General features: G+C 50.3%; 1 protein-coding gene across 1 annotated transcript in view; it reads left to right on the top strand.

Annotated features, from left to right (window-relative positions):
* The window catches only part of LOC129839373 (MICAL-like protein 2), a 45,001-nt gene that overhangs the window by 9,098 nt on the left and 16,178 nt on the right, over window positions 1–19,725 (top strand). Inside the window, exons 3-9 of the mRNA XM_055906776.1 lie at window positions 6,371–6,512; window positions 7,337–7,524; window positions 8,907–9,037; window positions 10,686–11,739; window positions 11,992–12,461; window positions 15,615–15,835; window positions 15,971–16,031. Of these exons, the coding sequence (XP_055762751.1) occupies window positions 6,371–6,512; window positions 7,337–7,524; window positions 8,907–9,037; window positions 10,686–11,739; window positions 11,992–12,461; window positions 15,615–15,835; window positions 15,971–16,031 (2,267 nt within the window). The remainder of the gene's footprint in view (window positions 1–6,370; window positions 6,513–7,336; window positions 7,525–8,906; window positions 9,038–10,685; window positions 11,740–11,991; window positions 12,462–15,614; window positions 15,836–15,970; window positions 16,032–19,725) is intronic.

Genomic DNA, 19,725 nt, shown 5'->3' with positions numbered 1-19,725 from the left:
TTTCCATTCTTTCTCCCTGTCATGAGGAAGGAACATTTCTGACAGGAAAGTGAGGAATCTAACAGGAGAAATTTCCAAGAACTCCAGACTGTTGATGGTCCTGCAATGGTTTCTCTTTCTGTCCTGCATCATTGTGATCTGTCCTGTCTTTACATGTCTGTTTCTCTAAGTCCTGAATCATTGTGATCTGTCCTGTTCTGTCTTGTCTGTTTTCTTCTCCTACTTTTTTGTTCTGGTCTAAAAATGCAGCTTTAGAACCAGGCCAGCCTGCCAGGCCAGCTACTTCAGTTGCTTGGGCTGTATTCACACAGTCCATTAAAACACCAAGACCTACATAGCAGCTACTGTAAACAATGAGTTAACCCACATACCGCCGACCAAATTCAGAAATTAGTGGACAAGGATTTCTCAAACACAGAAATAGTAACAAAGACATCTCTCTTTCTCACACAACAAAGTCACTTTACCAGCTATTCCAGTCATGTATGGTGTGGGAGTGTTGGAATGAGAAGAGCGCTTTGTCTCTGCCTCTCGACCAATGGGAGTGTTGGAATGAGAAGAGCGCTTTGTCTCTGCCTCTCGACCAATGGGAGTGTTGGAATGAGAACAGCGCTTTGTCTCTGCCTCTCGACCAATGGGAGTGTTGGAATGAGAAGAGCGCTTTGTCTCTGAGTCTCTGCCTCTATAGACCAGTCCCTGAGTCAGCAGATCTCCAGATCTACAGTGTGTTGTAGCATGGTTCTCTGCCTCTATAGACCAGTCCCCGAGTCAGCAGATCTACAGTGTGTTGTAGCATGGTTCTCTGCCTCTATAGACCAGTCCCTAAATCAGCAAATCTACAGTGTGTTGTAGCATGGTTCTCTGCCTCTATAGACCAGTCCCCGAGTCAGCAGATCTCCATATCTACAGTGTGTTGTAGCATGGTTCTCTGCCTCTATAGACCAGTCCCTGAGTCAGCAGATCTCCATATCTACAGTGTGTTGTAGCATGGTTCTCTGCCTCTATAGACCAGTCCCTGAGTCAGCAGATCTACAGTGTGTTGTAGCATGGTTCTCTGCCTCTATAGACCAGTCCCTGAGTCAGCAGATCTCCATATCTACAGTGTGTTGTAGCATGGTTCTCTGCCTCTATAGACCAGTCCCTGAGTCAGCAGATCTACAGTGTGTTGTAGCATGGTTCTCTGCCTCTATAGACCAGTCCCTGAGTCAGCAGATCTCCATATCTCCAGTGTGTTGTAGCATGGTTCTCTGCCTCTATAGACCAGTCCCTGAGTCAGCACATCTCCATATCTACAGTGTGTTGTAGCATGGTTCTCTGCTTCTATAGACCAGTCCCTGAGTCAGCAGATCTCCAGATCTACAGTGTGTTGTAGCATGGTTCTCTGCCTCTATAGACCAGTCCCTGAGTCAGCAGATCTACAGTGTGTTGTAGCATGGTTCTCTGCCTCTATAGACCAGTCCCTGAGTCAGCAGATCTCCATATCTACAGTGTGTTGTAGCATGGTTCTCTGCCTCTATAGACCAGTCCCTGAGTCAGCAGATCTACAGTGTGTTGTAGCATGGTTCTCTGCCTCTATAGACCAGTCCCTGAGTCAGCAGATCTCCATATCTACAGTGTGTTGTAGCATGGTTCTCTGCCTCTATAGACCAGTCCCTGAGTCAGCAGATCTACAGTGTGTTGTAGCATGGTTCTCTGCCTCTATAGACCAGTCCCTGAGTCAGCAGATCTCCATATCTACAGTGTGTTGTAGCATGGTTCTCTGCCTCTATAGACCAGTCCCTGAGTCAGCAGATCTCCATATCTACAGTGTGTTGTAGCATGGTTCTCTGCCTCTATAGACCAGTCCCTGAGTCAGCAGATCTACAGTGTGTTGTAGCATGGTTCTCTGCCTCTATAGACCAGTCCCTGAGTCAGCAGATCTCCATATCTACAGTGTGTTGTAGCATGGTTCTCTGCCTCTATAGACCAGTCCCTGAGTCAGCAGATCTACAGTGTGTTGTAGCATGGTTCTCTGCCTCTATAGACCAGTCCCTGAGTCAGCAGATCTACAGTGTGTTGTAGCATGGTTCTCTGCCTCTATAGACCAGTCCCTGAGTCAGCAGATCTCCATATCTACAGTGTGTTGTAGCATGGTTCTCTGCCTCTATAGACCAGTCCCTGAGTCAGCACATCTACAGTGTGTTGTAGCATGGTTCTCTGCCTCTATAGACCAGTCCCCGAGTCAGCAGATCTCCATATCTACAGTGTGTTGTAGCATGGTTCTGTCAATCTTGATAACAATATCTAAATCATATGGTATTGGTCACATGCTTGGTAAACAACAGGTGTAGACTATCAGCTGATTGGTCCTTCCCAACAAGTCAGAGAGAAAGAACATAGACAAGTAATACAACAGTAATCACACGTCAATAAACACAATGATTAACATTAACTTGGTTATATACACAATAATGATAACTTGGTTCTATAGATAACTTGGTTCTTTACACAATGAGTAATGATAACTTGGCTCTATACACAATGAGTAATGATAACTTGGCTCTATACACAATGAGTAACGATAACTTGGTTCTATAGATAACTTGGCTCTATCCACAATGAGTAACGATAACTTGGCTCTATACACAATGAGTAACGATAACTTGGTTCTATAGATAACTTGGCTCTATACACAATGAGTAACGATAACTTGATTCTATAGATAACTTGGCTCTATACACAATGAGTAACGATAACTTGGCTCTATACACAATGAGTAACGATAACTTGGTTCTATAGATAACTTGGCTCTTTACACAATGAGTAACGATAACTTGGCTCTATACACAATGAGTAACGATAACTTGGTTCTATAGATAACTTGGCTCTATACACAATGAGTAACGATAACTTGGTTCTATAGATAACTTGGCTCTATACACAATGAGTAACGATAACATGGCTCTATACACAATGAGTAACGATAACTTGGTTCTATAGATAACTTGGCTCTATACACAATAGCAATGATAACTTGGCTATTTACACGGGGTACCAGTACTGAGTCCATGTGCAGGGGTACGAGGTAATAACTAGGCTATATAGACAGGGTACCAGTACTGAGTCCATGTGCAGGGGTACGAGGTAATAACTTGGCTATATACACAGGGTACCAGTACTGAGTCCATGTGCAGGGGTACGAGGTAATAACTTTGCTATATACACGGGGTACCAGTACTGAGTCCATGTGCAGGGGTACGAGGTAATAACTTTGCTATATACATGGGGTACCAGTACTGAGTCCATGTGCAGGGGTACGAGGTAATGGAGGTCCTATGTAGATAGTCTGGGTAGCTATTGGTTAACTATTTAACAGTCTTATGGCTTGGTGGTAGAAGCTGGTCAGGGTCCTGTTGGTTCCAGACTTGGTACATTGTTATCGCTTGCCGTACGCTAACACAGACTGAGATCAGTCTATGACTTGGGTGGATTTAGTCTGACAGTTTTTAGGGCCTTCCTCTGACACCGCCTGATATAGAGGTCCTGGACGGCAGAAAGCTCGGCCCCAGTGATGTACTGGGCCATACGCACTCTCCTCTGTAGCGTCTTGTGGACGGATGCCAAGCAGTTGGCAGCACGGCAAGCTGCTCTCAGCGGTGCAGCTGTAAAACTTTTTGAGGATCTGGGGACCAATGACAAAACGTTTCAGTCTCCTGGTGGGGGGGGCATTCCAACCTTCTTGATCTCTCTTTGTTCCCAGGTGTACAGCCTTCTATATATCTGTGTGTTCCAGCCTTCTATATATCTGTGTGTTCCAGCCTTCTATATATCTGTGTGTTCCAGCCTTCAATATATCTGTGTGTTCCAGCCTTCTATATATCTGTGTGTTCCAGCCTTCTATATATCTGTGTGTTCCAGCCTTCTATATATCTGTGTGTTCCAGCCTTCTATATATCTGTGTGTTCCAGCCTTCTATATATCTGTGTGTTCCAGCCTTCAATATATCTGTGTGTTCCAGCCTTCTATATATCTGTGTGTTCCAGCCTTCTATATATCTGTGTGTTCCAGCCTTCTATATATCTGTGTGTTCCAGCCTTCTATATATCTGTGTGTTCCAGCCTTCTATATATCTGTGTGTTCCAGCCTTCTATATATCTGTGTGTTCCAGCCTTCTATATATCTGTGTGTTCCAGCCTTCTATATATCTGTGTGTTCCAGCCTTCTATATATCTGTGTGTTCCAGCCTTCTATATATCTGTGTGTTCCAGCCTTCAATATATCTGTGTGTTCCAGCCTTCTATATATCTGTGTGTTCCAGCCTTCTATATATCTGTGTGTTCCAGCCTTCTATATATCTGTGTGTTCCAGCCTTCTATATATCTGTGTGTTCCAGCCTTCTATATATCTGTGTGTTCCAGCCTTCTATATATCTGTGTGTTCCAGCCTTCTATATATCTGTGTGTTCCAGCCTTCTATATATCTGTGTGTTCCAGCCTTCTATATATCTGTGTGTTCCAGCCTTCTATATATCTGTGTGTTCCAGCCTTTTATATATCTGTGTGTTCCAGCCTTCTATATATCTGTGTGTTCCAGCCTTCTATATATCTGTGTGTTCCAGCCTTCTATATATCTGTGTGTTCCAGCCTTCTATATATCTGTGTGTTCCAGCCTTCTATATATCTGTGTGTTCCAGCCTTCTATATATCTGTGTGTTCCAGCCTTCTATATATCTGTGTGTTCCAGCCTTCAATATATCTGTGTGTTCCAGCCTTCTATATATCTGTGTGTTCCAGCCTTCTATATATCTGTGTGTTCCAGCCTTCTATATATCTGTGCGTTCCAGCCTTCTATATATCTGTGTGTTCCAGCCTTCTATATATCTGTGTGTTCCAGCCTTCTATATATCTGTGTGTTCCAGCCTTCTATATATCTGTGTGTTCCAGCCTTCTATATATCTGTGTGTTCCAGCCTTCTATATATCTGTGTGTTCCAGCCTTTTATATATCTGTGTGTTCCAGCCTTCTATATATCTGTGTGTTCCAGCCTTCTATATATCTGTGTGTTCCAGCCTTCTATATATCTGTGTGTTCCAGCCTTCTATATATCTGTGTGTTCCAGCCTTCTATATATCTGTGTGTTCCAGCCTTCTATATATCTGTGTGTTCCAGCCTTCTATATATCTGTGTGTTCCAGCCTTCTATATATCTGTGTGTTCCAGCCTTCTATATATCTGTGTGTTCCAGCCTTCTATATATCTGTGTGTTCCAGCCTTCTATATATCTGTGTGTTCCAGCCTTCTATATATCGTCTGTGTGTTACAGCCTTCTATATATCGTCTGTGTGTTACAGCCTTCTATGTATCTGTGTGTTACAGCCTTCTATGTATCTGTGTGTTCCAGCCTTCTATGTATCTGTGTGTTCCAGCCTTCTATGTATCTGTGTGTTCCAGCCTTCTATGTATCTGTGTGTTCCAGCCTTCTATGTATCTGTGTGTTCCAGCCTTCTATGTATCTGTGTGTTCCAGCCTTCTATATATCTGTGTGTTCCAGCCTTCTATATATCGTCTGTGTGTTACAGCCTTCTATGTATCTGTGTGTTCCAGCCTTCTATGTATCTGTGTGTTCCAGCCTTCTATATATCGTCTGTGTGTTCCAGCCTTCTATGTATCATCTGTGTGTTCCAGCCTTGTATGTATTGTGTGTTCGAGCCTTCTATATATCGTCTGTGTGTTCCAGCCTTCTATGTATCGTCTGTGTGTTCCAGCCTTCTATGTATCGTCTGTGTCTTCCAGCCTTCTATGTATCGTCTGTGTGTTCCAGCCTTCTATGTATCGTCTGTGTGTTCCAGCCTTCTATGTATCGTCTGTGTGTTCCAGCCTTCTATGTATCGTCGGTGTGTTCCAGCCTTCTATATATCTGTGTGTTCCAGCCTTCTATGTATCATCTGTGTGTTCCAGCCTTCTATGTATCATCTGTGTGTTCCAGCCTTCTATATATCTGTGTGTTCCAGCCTTCTATATATCTGTGTGTTCCAGCCTTCTATATATCTGTGTGTTCCAGCCTTCTATATATCTGTGTGTTCCAGCCTTCTATCTATCTGTGTGTTCCAGCCTTCTATCTATCTGTGTGTTCCAGCCTTCTATCTATCTGTGTGTTCCAGCCTTCTATCTATCTGTGTGTTCCAGCCTTCTATCTATCTGTGTGTTCCAGCCTTCTATCTATCTGTGTGTTCCAGCCTTCTATCTATCTGTGTGTTCCAGCCTTCTATATATCTGTGTGTTCCAGCCTTCTATATATCTGTGTGTTCCAGCCTTCTATGTATCATCTGTGTGTTCCAGCCTTCTATGTATCATCTGTGTGTTCCAGCCTTCTATATATCTGTGTGTTCCCAGGCGTTCCGGGTAGCGGAGGATGAGTTGGGGATCCCAGCTCTGTTAGATGCTGAGGACATGGTGGCCCTGAAGATACCAGACAGACTCAGTATTCTGACATATGTCTCACAATACTACAACTACTTCCATGGCAAATCACCTAGTGAGTAGTACACATACACACATACATATTTAGTAAACATGTGCAAGCATACATACACATGACATGCTGCCCACATGCTGCCCACATGCTGCCCACATGCTGCCAACATGCTGCCCACATGATACTCACATGCTGCTCACATGCTGCCCACATGATACTCAAATGCTGCCAAAACTCTGCCCACATGCTGCCCACATGATACTCACATGCTTACAAAATGCTGCCCACACGCTGCCCACATGATACTCACATGCTGCAAAAATGCTGCCCACATGATACTCACATGCTGCCCACATGCTACTCACATGCTGCCCACATGCTACTCACATGCTGCCCACACGATACTCACACGCTGCCCACAAGATCCTCACACGCTGCCCACACGATCCTCACACGCTGCCCACACGATCCTCACACGCTGCCCACATGCTACTCACATGCTGCCCACACGATACTCACACGCTGCCCACATGATACATTTACATTACATTTAAGTCACTTATCCAGAGCGACTTACAAATTGGGTGATGCTGCCCACATGCTTCCCACATGCTTCCCACACGCTGCTCACATGCTGCCCACATGATACTCACATGCTGCCAAAACTCTGCTCACACGCTGCCCACATGCTGCCCACATGATTCCCACATGCTGCCAACACGCTGCCCACATGCTGCCCACATGCTGCCCACATGATACTCACATGCTGCCAAAACTCTGCCCACACGCTGCCCACATGCTGCCCACATGATATGGGCATACTGTGATGAACTTTGATCAAGTTGTGTGTGTGTGTGTGTGTGTGTGTGTGTGTGTGTGTGTAGTTGGCGGCATGGCGGGGATAAAGCGTCCAGCGGAGGCATCCACAGAAGAGGGGCCTTCTGGGAAAAAGAACCAAGCAGTTGTCTCCAAGGTCTTCCCCGCCTCTTCCCCCTCTAAATCCGCTACAGAGAACCGCCCTCCCTCCTCCTCCTCACCCAAATCCTCAACCAGACCAGACAGGGCAGCGCAGGTAAGGATCTCCTTTAAATAGTCTCTCCAGGGTTTCCCAGCCCTGTTCCTGGAGAGATGCCCTCCTGTAGGGTTTCCCAGCCCTGTTCCTGGAGAGATGCCCTCCTGTAGGGTTTCCCAGCCCTGTTCCTGGAGAGATGCCCTCCTGTAGGGTTTCACTCCGGCCCTGTTCCTGGAGAGATGCCCTCCTGTAGGGTTTCACTCCGGCCCTGTTCCTGGAGAGACGCCCTCCTGTAGGGTTTCACTCCGGCCATGTTCCTGGAGAGAGGCCCTCCTGTAGGGTTTCACTCCGGCCCTGTTCCTGGAGAGATGCCCTCCTGTAGGGTTTCACTCCGGTCCTGTTCCTGGAGAGATGCCCTCCTGTAGGGTTTCACTCCGGCCCTGTTCCTGGAGAGATGCCCTCCTGTAGGGTTTCACTCCGGCCCTGTTCCTGGAGAGATGCCCTCCTGTAGGGTTTTCCAGCCCTGTTCCTGGAGAGATGCCCTCCTGTAGGGTTTTCCAGCCCTGTTCCTGGAGCGATGCCCTCCTGTAGGGTTTCACTCCGGCCCTGTTCCTGGAGCGATGCCCTCCTGTAGGGTTTCACTCCGGCCCTGTTCCTGGAGAGACGCCCTCCTGTAGGGTTTCACAGCCCTCCTGTAGGGTTTCCCAGTCCTGTTCCTGGAGAGAAGCCCTCCTGTAGGGTTTCCCAGCCCTGTTCCTGGAGAGATGCCCTCCTGTAGGGGTTCCCAGCCCTGTTCCTGGAGAGAAGCCCTCCTGTAGGGTTTCACTCCGGCCCTGTTCCTGGAGAGACGCCCTCCTGTAGGGTTTCACTCCGGCCCTGTTCCTGGAGAGATGCCCTCCTGTAGGGTTTCACTCCGGCCCTGTTCCTGGAGAGACGCCCTCCTGTAGGGTTTCACTCCGGCCCTGTTCCTGGAGCGATGCCCTCCTGTAGGGTTTCACTCCGGCCCAGTTGTAACCAGCCTGATTCATCTTATTAACAAGCTAATTATTGTTACTAGTTGTTATTTTTGGACTTTTGCATTTGGGTATTTGATTCTTGATGGATATTGATGTTGAAGAGTTATTAGCAAAGCAAGCATTTCACTGTACTTTGCACGTGACCAATACACTTTGATTTGATTCTATTGTCAAAGCCGATGTCAGATAATTAGCTCAATGTAACGAGTTGAGGAATACAATAAGATTCTCCTCTTTTCTAGTGTAGGGTTGTAATTCAACATCTTTGTTTTCTGTTTTGTTTCCAGCGATTAGTAATAAAAATAATCATTGTTTCACAGACCCACTGTAGTACCTCCAATAACCCCTAGGGGGCTGCGTCCCCTAGGTTAAATACTCCTGAGCCTGTTGTAACTAACAGAAGGCTAATCTGTCCCTCCCCCCCAGAAGGATGTGTTGTCGGAGCGCTCCAATAAGACGGGGACTCTGAGCAGTAAGTGTTCCGTGTGTAATAAACACGTTCATCTGGTCCAGAGACACCTAGTGGATGGGAGGCTGTATCACAGGAGCTGTGCCAGGTAAGACTTCTTCACCATGTTAATTACTCCACCATGTGTTATTTTACCAGTCACCTGTTGAAAGGGTTAACTACAGGTGAAGTCGGAAGGTTACATACACTTAGGTTGGAGTCATTAAAACTAGTTTTTTAACCACTCCACAAATTTCTTGTTAACAAACTATAGTTTTGGCAAGTCGCTTAGGACATCTATTTTGTGCATGACACAAGTCATTTTTCCAACAATTGTTTACAGACAGATTATTTCACTTATAATTCACTGTATCACAATTCCAGTGGGTCAGAAGTTTACATACACTAAGTTGACTGTGCCTTTAAACAGCTTTGAAAATTCCAGAAAATTATGTCTTGGCTTTAGAAGCTTCTGATCGGGTAATTGACATTATTTGAGTCAATTGGAGGTGAACCTATGTATGTATTTCAAGGCCTACCTTCAAACTCAGTGCATCTTTGCTTGACATCATGGGAAAATCAAAAGAAATCAGCCAAGACCTCAGAAACAGTGAGCAATTTCCAAACGCCTGAAGGTACCACGTTCATCTGTACAAACAATAGTACGCAAGTATAAACACCATGGGACCACGCAGCCGTCATACCGCTCAGGAAGGAGATGCGTTCTGTCTCCTAGAGATGAACGGACTTTGGTACGAAAAGTGCAAATCAATCCCAGAACAACAGCAAATTACCTTGTGGAGATGCTGGAGGAAACCGGTACAAAATTGTCTATATCAACAGTAAAACGAGTCCTATATCGACATAACCTGAAAGGCCGCTCAGCAAGGAAGAAGCCACTGCTCCAAAACCGCCATTAAAAAAGCCAGACTACGGATTGCAACTGCACATGGGGACAAAGATCGTATTTTTTGGAGAAATGTCCTCTGGTCTGATGACACAAAAATAGAACTGTTGGCCATAATGACCATCGTTATTTTTGGAGGAAAAAAGGGGAGGCTTGCAAGCCGAAGAACACCATCCCAACCGCGAAGCACGGGGGTGGCAGCATCATGTTGTGGGGGTGCTTTGCTGCAGGAAGGACTGGTGCACTTCACAAAATAGATGGCATCATGAGGAAAGAAAATTGTATAGATATATTGAAGCAACATCTCAAGACATCAGTCGGGAAGTTAAAGCTTGGTCGTAACTGGGTCTTCCGAAATGGACAATGATCCCAAGCATACTTCCAAAGTTGTGGCAAAATGGCTTATAAGGACAACAAAGTCAAGGTATTGGAGTGGCCATCACAAAGCCCTGACCTCAATCCTATAGAACATTTGTGGGCAGAACTGAAAAAGCGTGTGCGAGCAAGGAGGCCTACAAACCTGACTCAATTACACCAGCTCTGTCAGGAGGAATGGGTCAAAATTCACCCAACTTATTGTGGGAAGCTTGTGGAAGGGCTACCCGAAACATTTGACCCAAGTTAAACAATTTAAAGGCAACGCTACCGAAAACAAATTGAGTGTATGTAAACTTCTGACTTCAACTGTATATGGAGCTGTACCATGTGTTATTATACCAGTCACCTATTGAAAGGGTTAAAGGGTTAACTTCCTGTGTTCTCTATATATAGTTGGTGTTCTATGTCATGTCTGTTCCTGTGTTCTCCATATATAGGTGTTCTATGTCATGTCTGTTCCTGTGTTCTCCAGGTGTAGTGAGTGTTCCACCACTCTACTGTCTGGTAACAGTAAACCTGGACCAACACCAGGCTCCTTCATCTGTACCTCCCACCAACACCCCCAGGGGGCGCTGCCAACACACACCCCTCTCCGAGACCTGCCCAAAAACAACCCTACTACCCCTGCTGCCTCCAAATACACCCCTCACCCGCCTCCCACTGTCAAGACCACCCCTCTCTCAGACCTCTCCAGGAATACCCCCGGACCCAAATACACAGACCCCCCGAAATCCACCCCAGCTCCGACACCCACCAGTACCCCCTCCAAATTTGTCCCTAGCTGGCTGAGCTCCAAATCCGACGGATCCAAAACCAACACCCACTCTGCCTCCTCCTCGCGGCCCAGCCCGGGGCTCTCCTCCCTGGGCATAGTGAGCCCTGCAGCCTCTGGACCCACCACCCCCTCTGCCTCCTCCTCGCGGCCCAGCCCGGGGCTCTCCTCCCTGGGCATAGTGAGCCCTGCAGCCTCTGGACCCACCACCCCCTCTGCCTCCTCCTCGCGGCCCAGCCCGGGGCTCTCCTCCCTGGGCATAGTGAGCCCTGCAGCCTCTGGACCCACCACCCCCTCTGCCTCCTCCTCGCGGCCCAGCCCGGGGCTCTCCTCCCTGGGCATAGTGAGCCCTGCAGTCTCTGCACCCATCACCCCCTCTGCCTCCTCCTCGCGGCCCAGCCCGGGGCTCTCCTCCCTGGGCATAGTGAGCCCTGCAGCCTCTGGACCCATCACAGTCCCACGGAGCTTCAACACTACAACTAGCGCCACCACTCCCACAGCATCCCAGACCCAGCAGGCACGGCTCCAGTTCTTCCAGTCTGGGAACGCCCCTACTGGGCAGGAGAACCAGGGCCAGACCCAGGCACAGAGTCGACCCACAAATAAAGTCCCCAACGCCGGCACGCAGGGGACAGTAGTGGGGGTTGGCCAGGTTGTGAGTGTGGTAGTGAGTTTGGGTGGCGGTGGGGTAGCGGATAAGGGAGGGGATAAGGGTTCAGGTTGGGGTGGTGATAAGGGAGGGGATAAGGGTTCAGTTTGGGGTGGGGCTAAGGGTGTGGCTAAGGGTGGGGATAAGGGAGGGGCTAAGGGTGGGGATAAGGGTTGGGGTGGGGATAAGGGAGGGGATAAGGGTTCAGTTTGGGGTGGGGCTAAGGGTGTGGCTAAGGGTGGGGATAAGGGAGGGGCTAAGGGTGGGGATAAGGGTTGGGGTGGGGATAAGGGTGTGGCTAAGGGTTGGGGTGGGGATAAGGGTGTGGCTAAGGGTGGGGATAAGGGAGGGGATAAGGGTGTGAATGTGGTGGTAGGTGGGGACAGGGACGTGGTTCAGGGTAGAGGTAGAGTTGTCTTCAAGATGGATGGTGATGTGAAAGCCTCTCCATCTAAAGAAGACTGCAGTACCAAGACCCAGGCTGCTGTTGCTGTCATCACTAAGAAACTAACAGACAACAACACCAACCACACCACCACACCACCAGCTGCTGTCATCACTAAGAAACTAACAGACAACACCACAACACCAGCTGCTGTCATCACTAAGAAACTAACAGACAACACCACAACACCTGCTGCTGTCATCACTAAGAAACTAACAGACAACACCACACCACCAGCTGCTGTCATCACTAAGAAACTAACAGACAACACCACACCACCAGCTGCTGTCATCACTAAGAAACTAACAGACAACACCACACCACCAGCTGCTGCTTCCAGTCCTCCCTGGCACCCTGCAGGACTGAAGAAGACTGAGAACAGGTGAGACATTCTCACAACTCAACTCTCTCCTCGGGACCCCAAAGGGGTGCACGTTTTGGTTTGTGCCGTGGCGCTGCACAGCTGATTTAAATAATCATATACATTTGAATGCTTTGATCATGTGAATCAGCTATGTAGTGTTAGGCAGTGCTTCGTTTGTAGATCGGGAAGTCCCGGAACACATAGTGAGGGTGAAAGCAAGGGGTTATCCGGGGTGAGGTACCGGAACACATAGTGAGGGTGAAAGAAGGGGATTATCCGGGGTGAGGTACCGGAACACATAGTGAGGGTGAAATGGACAGCGCTCTCCAAGTAGTCTACTGTCTCTGGTGGTGAAACGGACAGCGCTCTCCAAGTAGCCTACTGTCTCTGGTGGTGAAACGGACAGCGCTCTCCAAGTAGTCTACTGTCTCTGGTGGTGAAACGGACAGCGCTCTCCAAGTAGTCTACTGTCTCTGGTGGTGAAACGGACAGCGCTCTCCAAGTAGCCTACTGTCTCTGGTGGTGAAACGGACAGCGCTCTCCAAGTAGTCTACTGTCTCTGGTGGTGATACGGACAGCGCTTTCCAAGTAGCCTACTGTCTCTGGTGGTGAAACGGACAGCGCTCTCCAAGTAGCCTACTGTCTCTGGTGGTGAAACGGACAGCGCTCTCCAAGTAGTCTACTATATATGGTGGTGAAACGGACAGCGCTCTTCAAGTGTCAGGATCAGTTACATACCACACTGCCCCCCCGTGTCAGGATCAGTTTCATACCACACTGCCCCCCCTCCCCCCCCCTCCCCGTGTCAGGATCCGTTCCATACCCCCCCCCCCCCCGGTGTCAGGATCAGTTACATACCACACTGCTCCCCCCCCGGTGTCAGGATCAGTTACATACCACACTGCCCCCCCTCCCCCCCCCTCCCCGTGTCAAGATCAGTTACATACCACACTGACCCCCCCCCGGTGTCAGGATCAGTTACATACCACACTGCTCCCCCCCCGGTGTCAGGATCAGTTACATACCACACTACCCCCCCATGTCAGGATCAGTTACATACCACACTGCCCCCCCCCCCCCCTGTGTCAGGATCAGTTACATACCACACTGCCCCCCCCCCCCCGTGTCAGAATCCGTTACATACCACACTGCCCCCCCGTGTCAGGATCCGTTACATACCAAACTGCCCCCCCCCCCCCCCCCCCCGTGTCAGGATCAGTTACATACCACACTGCCCCCCCTCCCCCCCGCCCCGTGTCAGGATCAGTTACATACCACACTGCCCCCCCCCCCCCCCGTGTCAGGATCAGTTACATACCACACTGCCCCCCCCACCCCCCCGTGTCAGGATCAGTTACATACCACACTGCCCCCCCGTGTCAGGATCAGTTACATACCACACTGCCCCCCCCCCCCCCCCGTGTCAGGATCAGTTACATACCACACTGCCCCCCCCCCCTGTGTCAGGATCAGTTACATACCATACTGCCCCCCCCCCCCCGTGTCAGGATCCGTTACATACCACACTGCCCCCCCGTGTCAGGATCAGTTACATACCACACTGCCCCCCCCCCCCCCGTGTCAGGATCAGTTACATACCACACTGCCCCCCCCCCCCCGTGTCAGGATCAGTTACATACCATTCTGCCCCCCCCCCCCCCCGTGTCAGGATCAGTTACATACCACACTGCCCCCCCCGTGTCAGGATCAATTACATACCACACTGCCCCCCCGTGTCAGGATCAATTACATACCACACTGCCCCCCCGTGTCAGGATCCGTTACATACCACACTGCCCCCCCCCCCCGTGTCAGGATCAATTACATACCACACTGCCCCCCCCCCCCCGTGTCAGGATCAATTACATACCACACTGCCCCCCCCCCCCCTCCCCCTGTCAGGATCAGTTACATACCACACTGCCCCCCCGTGTCAGGATCCGTTACATACCACACTGCCCCCCCGTGTCAGGATCCGTTACATACCACACTGCCCCCCCGTGTCAGGATCAGTTACATACCACACTGCCCCCCCCCCCCCCGTGTCAGGATCAGTTACATACCACACTGCCCCCCCGTGTCAGGATCCGTTACATACCACACTGCCCCCCCGTGTCAGGATCAGTTACATACCACACTGCCCCCCCCCCCCCCCCCGTGTCAGGATCAGTTACATACCACACTTTCCCCCCCGTGTCAGGATCAGTTACATACCACACTGCCCCCCCCCCCCTGTGTCAGGATCAGTTACATACCATACTGCCCCCCCCCCCCCGTGTCAGGATCCGTTACATACCACACTGCCCCCCCGTGTCAGGATCCGTTACATACCACACTGCCCCCCCGTGTCAGGATCCGTTACATACCACACTGCCCCCCCCCCCCCCCCGTGTCAGGATCAGTTACATACCACACTGCCCCCCCCCCCCGTGTCAGGATCAGTTACATACCATTCTGCCCCCCCCCCCCCCCCCCGTGTCAGGATCAGTTACATACCACACTGCCCCCCCCCGTGTCAGGATCAATTACATACCACACTGCCCCCCCGTGTCAGGATCAATTACATACCACACTGCCCCCCCGTGTCAGGATCCGTTACATACCACACTGCCCCCTCCCCCCTCCCCCTGTCAGGATCAGTTACATACCACACTGCCCCCCCCCCCGTGTCAGGATCAGTTACATACCACACTGCCCCCCCCCCCCCCCCGTGTCAGGATCAGTTACATACCACACTTTCCCGCCCGTGTCAGGATCAGTTACATACCACACTGCCCCCCCCGTGTCAGGATCAGTTACATACCACACTGCCCCCCCCCCCCCCCCCCCGTGTCAGGATCAGTTACATACCACACTTTCCCCCCCGTGTCAGGATCAGTTACATACCACACTGCCCCCCCCCCCCCCCATGTCAGGATCAGTTACATACCACACTTTCCCCCCCGTGTCAGGATCAGTTACATACCACACTTTCCCCCCCGTGTCAGGATCAGTTACATACCACACTTTCCCCCCCGTGTCAGGATCAGTTACATGAATCGACAGGGACCTTCTCTTCCAATGCGTATGAGAAGGAAACGAGGTGTTAATTAAGATGTGAGGAATTGAGGAAATACTATTTGAGTCTGTAAGATGTTGAAAGGCCTGTCTGTGTCTCCCCTCGACCCCCAGATCTCCCTCTCTCAGACCTGCCCCTGCTGAAACACCTAAGACAGAGACAGAGACTCCTAAAAAGGGGACTGGGGGGGGCAGAGTTAAGCTAAAAGCAGACCCTTCTCTCCTCGCCCCCCTCGCCCCCAACACCTCCACCCCGACCCCAGCCAGCAGAACAGGACTGGGGAACAAAACCCTAGATAAGGCACCCGGAGCTGCTTCTCCCAGCAACACTATGGGTGAGCACCATTTGCCCTTTCTGTCGAGTTGGTTATCCACATTTCACTGGTTTCCCTTTTCACTGGTAATAATGTGTGGCTATTATGGTTGATGTAATGTTTGTGGGGGCTGTATATTGTCTTGTCTCTCGTTAGCAACAGCAGACAACAGCAGCTCTCCTGCTGACTGGCGGTCCAGGCTCAAACCTGCCTCCAAGTAAGTATACTCTATATTCTACTCTATATTCTACTCTGTATTCTACTCCATATTCTACTCTATATTCTACTCTATATTCTACTCTACATTATACTCTACATTCTACTCTGTATTCTACTCTATATTCTACTCTGTATTCTACTCTGTATTCTACTCTGTATTCTACTCTGTATTCTACATTCTACTCTGTATTCTACTCTGTATTGTATTCTTCTGTATTCTACTCTATATTCTACTCTATATTCTACATTCTACTCTATATTCTATTCTATATTCTACTCTGTATTCTACTCTATTCTATTCTATATTCTACTCTGTATTCTACTCTATATTCTACTCTACATTCTACTCTATATTCTACTCTATATTCTATTCTATATTCTACTCTATATTTTACTCTGTATTATACTCTGTATTCTACTCTATATTCTACTCTATATTCTACTCTACATTCTACTCTATATTCTACATTCTACTCTGTATTCTACTCTATACTCTACTCTATATTCTACTCTGTATTCTACTCTATATTCTACTCTGTATTCTACTCTGTATTCTACTCTATATTCTACGCTGTATTCTTCTGTATTCTACTCTATATTCTACTCTATATTCTACTCTATATTCTACTCTATATTCTACTCTACATTCTACTCTATATTCTATTCTATATTCTACTCTGTATTCTACTCTATTCTACTCTATATTCTACTCTCTATATATAGAAGGGTCACCTGGGCGTGAGGTCCCAGCCACTGTAGAAGGGTCACCTGGGTGTGAGGTCCCATCTAATGTAGAAGGGTCACCTGGGCGTGAGGTCCCATCCGCGGTAGAAGGGTCACCTGGGTGTGAGGTCCCAGCCACTGTAGAAGGGTCACCTGGGTGTGAGGTCCCATCTAATGTAGAAGGGTCACCTGGGTGTGGGGTCCCAGCCACTGTAGACGGGTCACCTGGGCGTGAGGTCCCATCTAATGTAGAAGGGTCACCTGGGCGTGAGGTCCCAGCCACTGTAGAATGGTCACCTGGGTGTGAGGTCCCAGCCACTGTAGACGGGTCACCTGGGCGTGAGGTCCCATCTAATGTAGAAGGGTCACCTGGGCGTGAGGTCCCAGCCACTGTAGAAGGGTCACCTGGGTGTGGGGTCCCAGCCACTGTAGAAGGGTCACCTGGGCGTGAGGTCCCATCTAATGTAGACGGGTCACCTGGGTGTGGGGTCCCAGCCGCGGTAGACGGGTCACCTGGGTGTGAGGTCCCATCTAATGTAGAAGTGTCACCTGGGCGTGAGGTCCCATCTAATGTAGAAGGGTCACCTGGGTGTGAGGTCCCATCTAATGTAGAAGGGTCACCTGGGCGTGAGGTCCCGGCTGCTGTAGAAGGGTCACCTGGGCGTGAGGTCCCAGCCGCTGTAGAAGGGTCACCTGGGCGTGAGGTCCCAGCCGCTGTAGAAGGGTCACCTGGGCGTGAGGTCCCAGCCACTGTAGACGGGTCACCTGGGTGTGAGGTCCCAGCCGCTCTAGAAGGGTCACCTGGGTGTGGGGTCCCATCTAATGTAGACGGGTCACCTGGGTGTGGGGTCCCATCTAATGTAGACGGGTCACCTGGGTGTGGGGTCCCATCTAATGTAGACGGGTCACCTGGGTGTGGGGTCCCATCTAATGTAGACGGGTCACCTGGGTGTGAGGTCACAGCCACTGTAGACGGGTCACCTGGGTGTGGGGTACCAGCCACTGTAGAAGGGTCACCTGGGTGTGAGGTCCCAGCCACTGTAGATGGGTCACCTGGGTGTGGGGTCCCAGCCACTGTAGAAGGGTCACCTGGGCGTGAGGTCCCATCTAACGTAGAAGGGTCACCTGGGCGTGAGGTCCCAGCCACTGTAGAAGGGTCACCTGGGCGTGAGGTCCCATCTAATGTAGACGGGTCACCTGGGTGTGAGGTCCCAGCCACTGTAGAAGGGTCACCTGGGTGTGAGGTCCCATCTAATGTAGGTCACCACAGTTTGAGGAAAACCACTTGGCCATATTACCTGTACTCGTGGATTCATCCGTTCGTCTTTCCATCCCTCATCCGTTCATCTTTCCATCCCTCATCCGTTCGTCTTTCCATCCCTCGTCCGTTCATTCGTTCTGCAGGCGGTTTGTACATGCCGCTCCAAGCCTCTCTGTTTTGAGGGTCCACCGGAGATCCAAGACCCTCCCCTCCCTCGTCGCCCACATCATCAGACCTGCGGTGTGTCGGGGATAAAGCCGTCCCCTAGTGCAACATGAAGACCATGCTCAGAGTCCCACCCCCGGGCCTCAGATGACCGTTCTTCCTCATCCTCCTCTTCTTCCTCTTCCTCCTCCTTCAGTCCTACTTATCCTCAGACTCTCAGAACGTACGACAGGTGAGAGAGAGACTGGTGAAGGAAGAAACTAATTGTGAGAAAATGAGAGGTTAGATTACATTCAGGGAGGAAAGGAAGAGACAGACCTTGTTATAAATCTCTGTTCTTCCTCTCTCCTCCTCTCTCTCTCTCCTCCCCGCCTCTGTTCTTCCTCTCCCTCCTCTCTCTCTCTCCTCCCCCCTCTGTTCTTCCTCTCCCTCCTCTCTCTCCTCCCCGCCTCTGTTCTTCCTCTCCCTCCTCTCTCTCTCCTCCCCCCTCTGTTCTTCCTCTCCCTCCTCTCTCTCCTCCCCGCCTCTGTTCTTCCTCTCTCCTCCTCTCTCTCCTCCCCGCCTCTGTTCTTCCTCTCTCCTCCTCTCTCTCTCTCCTCCCCCCTCTGTTCTTCCTCTCCCTCCTCTCTCTCTCTCCTCCCCCCTCTGTTCTTCCTCTCTCCTCCTCTCTCTCTCTCTCTCCTCCCCCCTCTGTTCTTCCTCTCCCTCCTCTCTCTCTCTCCTCCCCCCCTCTGTTCTTCCTCTCCCTCCTCTCTCTCTCCTCCCCCCTCTGTTCTTCCTCTCCCTCCTCTCTCTCTCTCTCCTCCCCCCTCTGTTCTTCCTCTCTCCTCCTCTCTCTCTCCTCCCCCCTCTGTTCTTCCTCTCCCTCCTCTCTCTCTCCTCCCCCCCTCTGTTCTTCCTCTCCCTCCTCTCTCTCTCCTCCCCCCTCTGTTCTTCCTCTCCCTCCTCTCTCTCTCCTCCCCCCTCTGTTCTTCCTCTCCCTCCTCTCTCTCTCCTCCCCCCTCTGTTCTTCCTCTCCCTCCTCTCTCTCTCCTCCCCCCTCTGTTCTTCCTCTCCCTCCTCTCTCTCTCTTCTCCCCCCTCTGTTCTTCCTCTCTCCTCCTCTCTCTCTCTCCTGCCCCCCTCTGTTCTTCCTCTCCCTCCTCTCTCTCTCTCCTCCCGCCTCTTTTCTTCCTCTCCCTCCTCTCTCTCTCCTCCCCCCTCTGTTCTTCCTCTCTCCTCCTCTCTCTCTCTCCTCCCCCCTCTGTTCTTCCTCTCTCCTCCTCTCTCTCTCTCCTCCCCCCTCTGTTCTTCCTCTCCCTCCTCTCTCTCTCCTCCCCCCCTCTGTTCTTCCTCTCTCCTCCTCTCTCTCTCTCCTCCCCCCTCTGTTCTTCCCCTCTCTCCTCCCCCCTCTGTTCTTCCTCTCCCTCCTCTCTCTCTCTCCTCCCCCCCTCTGTTCTTCCTCTCCCTCCTCTCTCTCTCCTCCCCCCCTCTGTTCTTCCTCTCTCCTCCTCTCTCTCTCCTCCCCCCTCTGTTCTTCCTCTCCCTCCTCTCTCTCTCTCCTC

The sequence above is a fragment of the Salvelinus fontinalis genome, chromosome 40, assembly GCF_029448725.1.
Source record: "Salvelinus fontinalis isolate EN_2023a chromosome 40, ASM2944872v1, whole genome shotgun sequence".
Taxonomy (NCBI): Eukaryota; Metazoa; Chordata; class Actinopteri; order Salmoniformes; family Salmonidae; genus Salvelinus; species Salvelinus fontinalis.
This window is presented reverse-complemented; position numbering and strand designations above follow the sequence as displayed.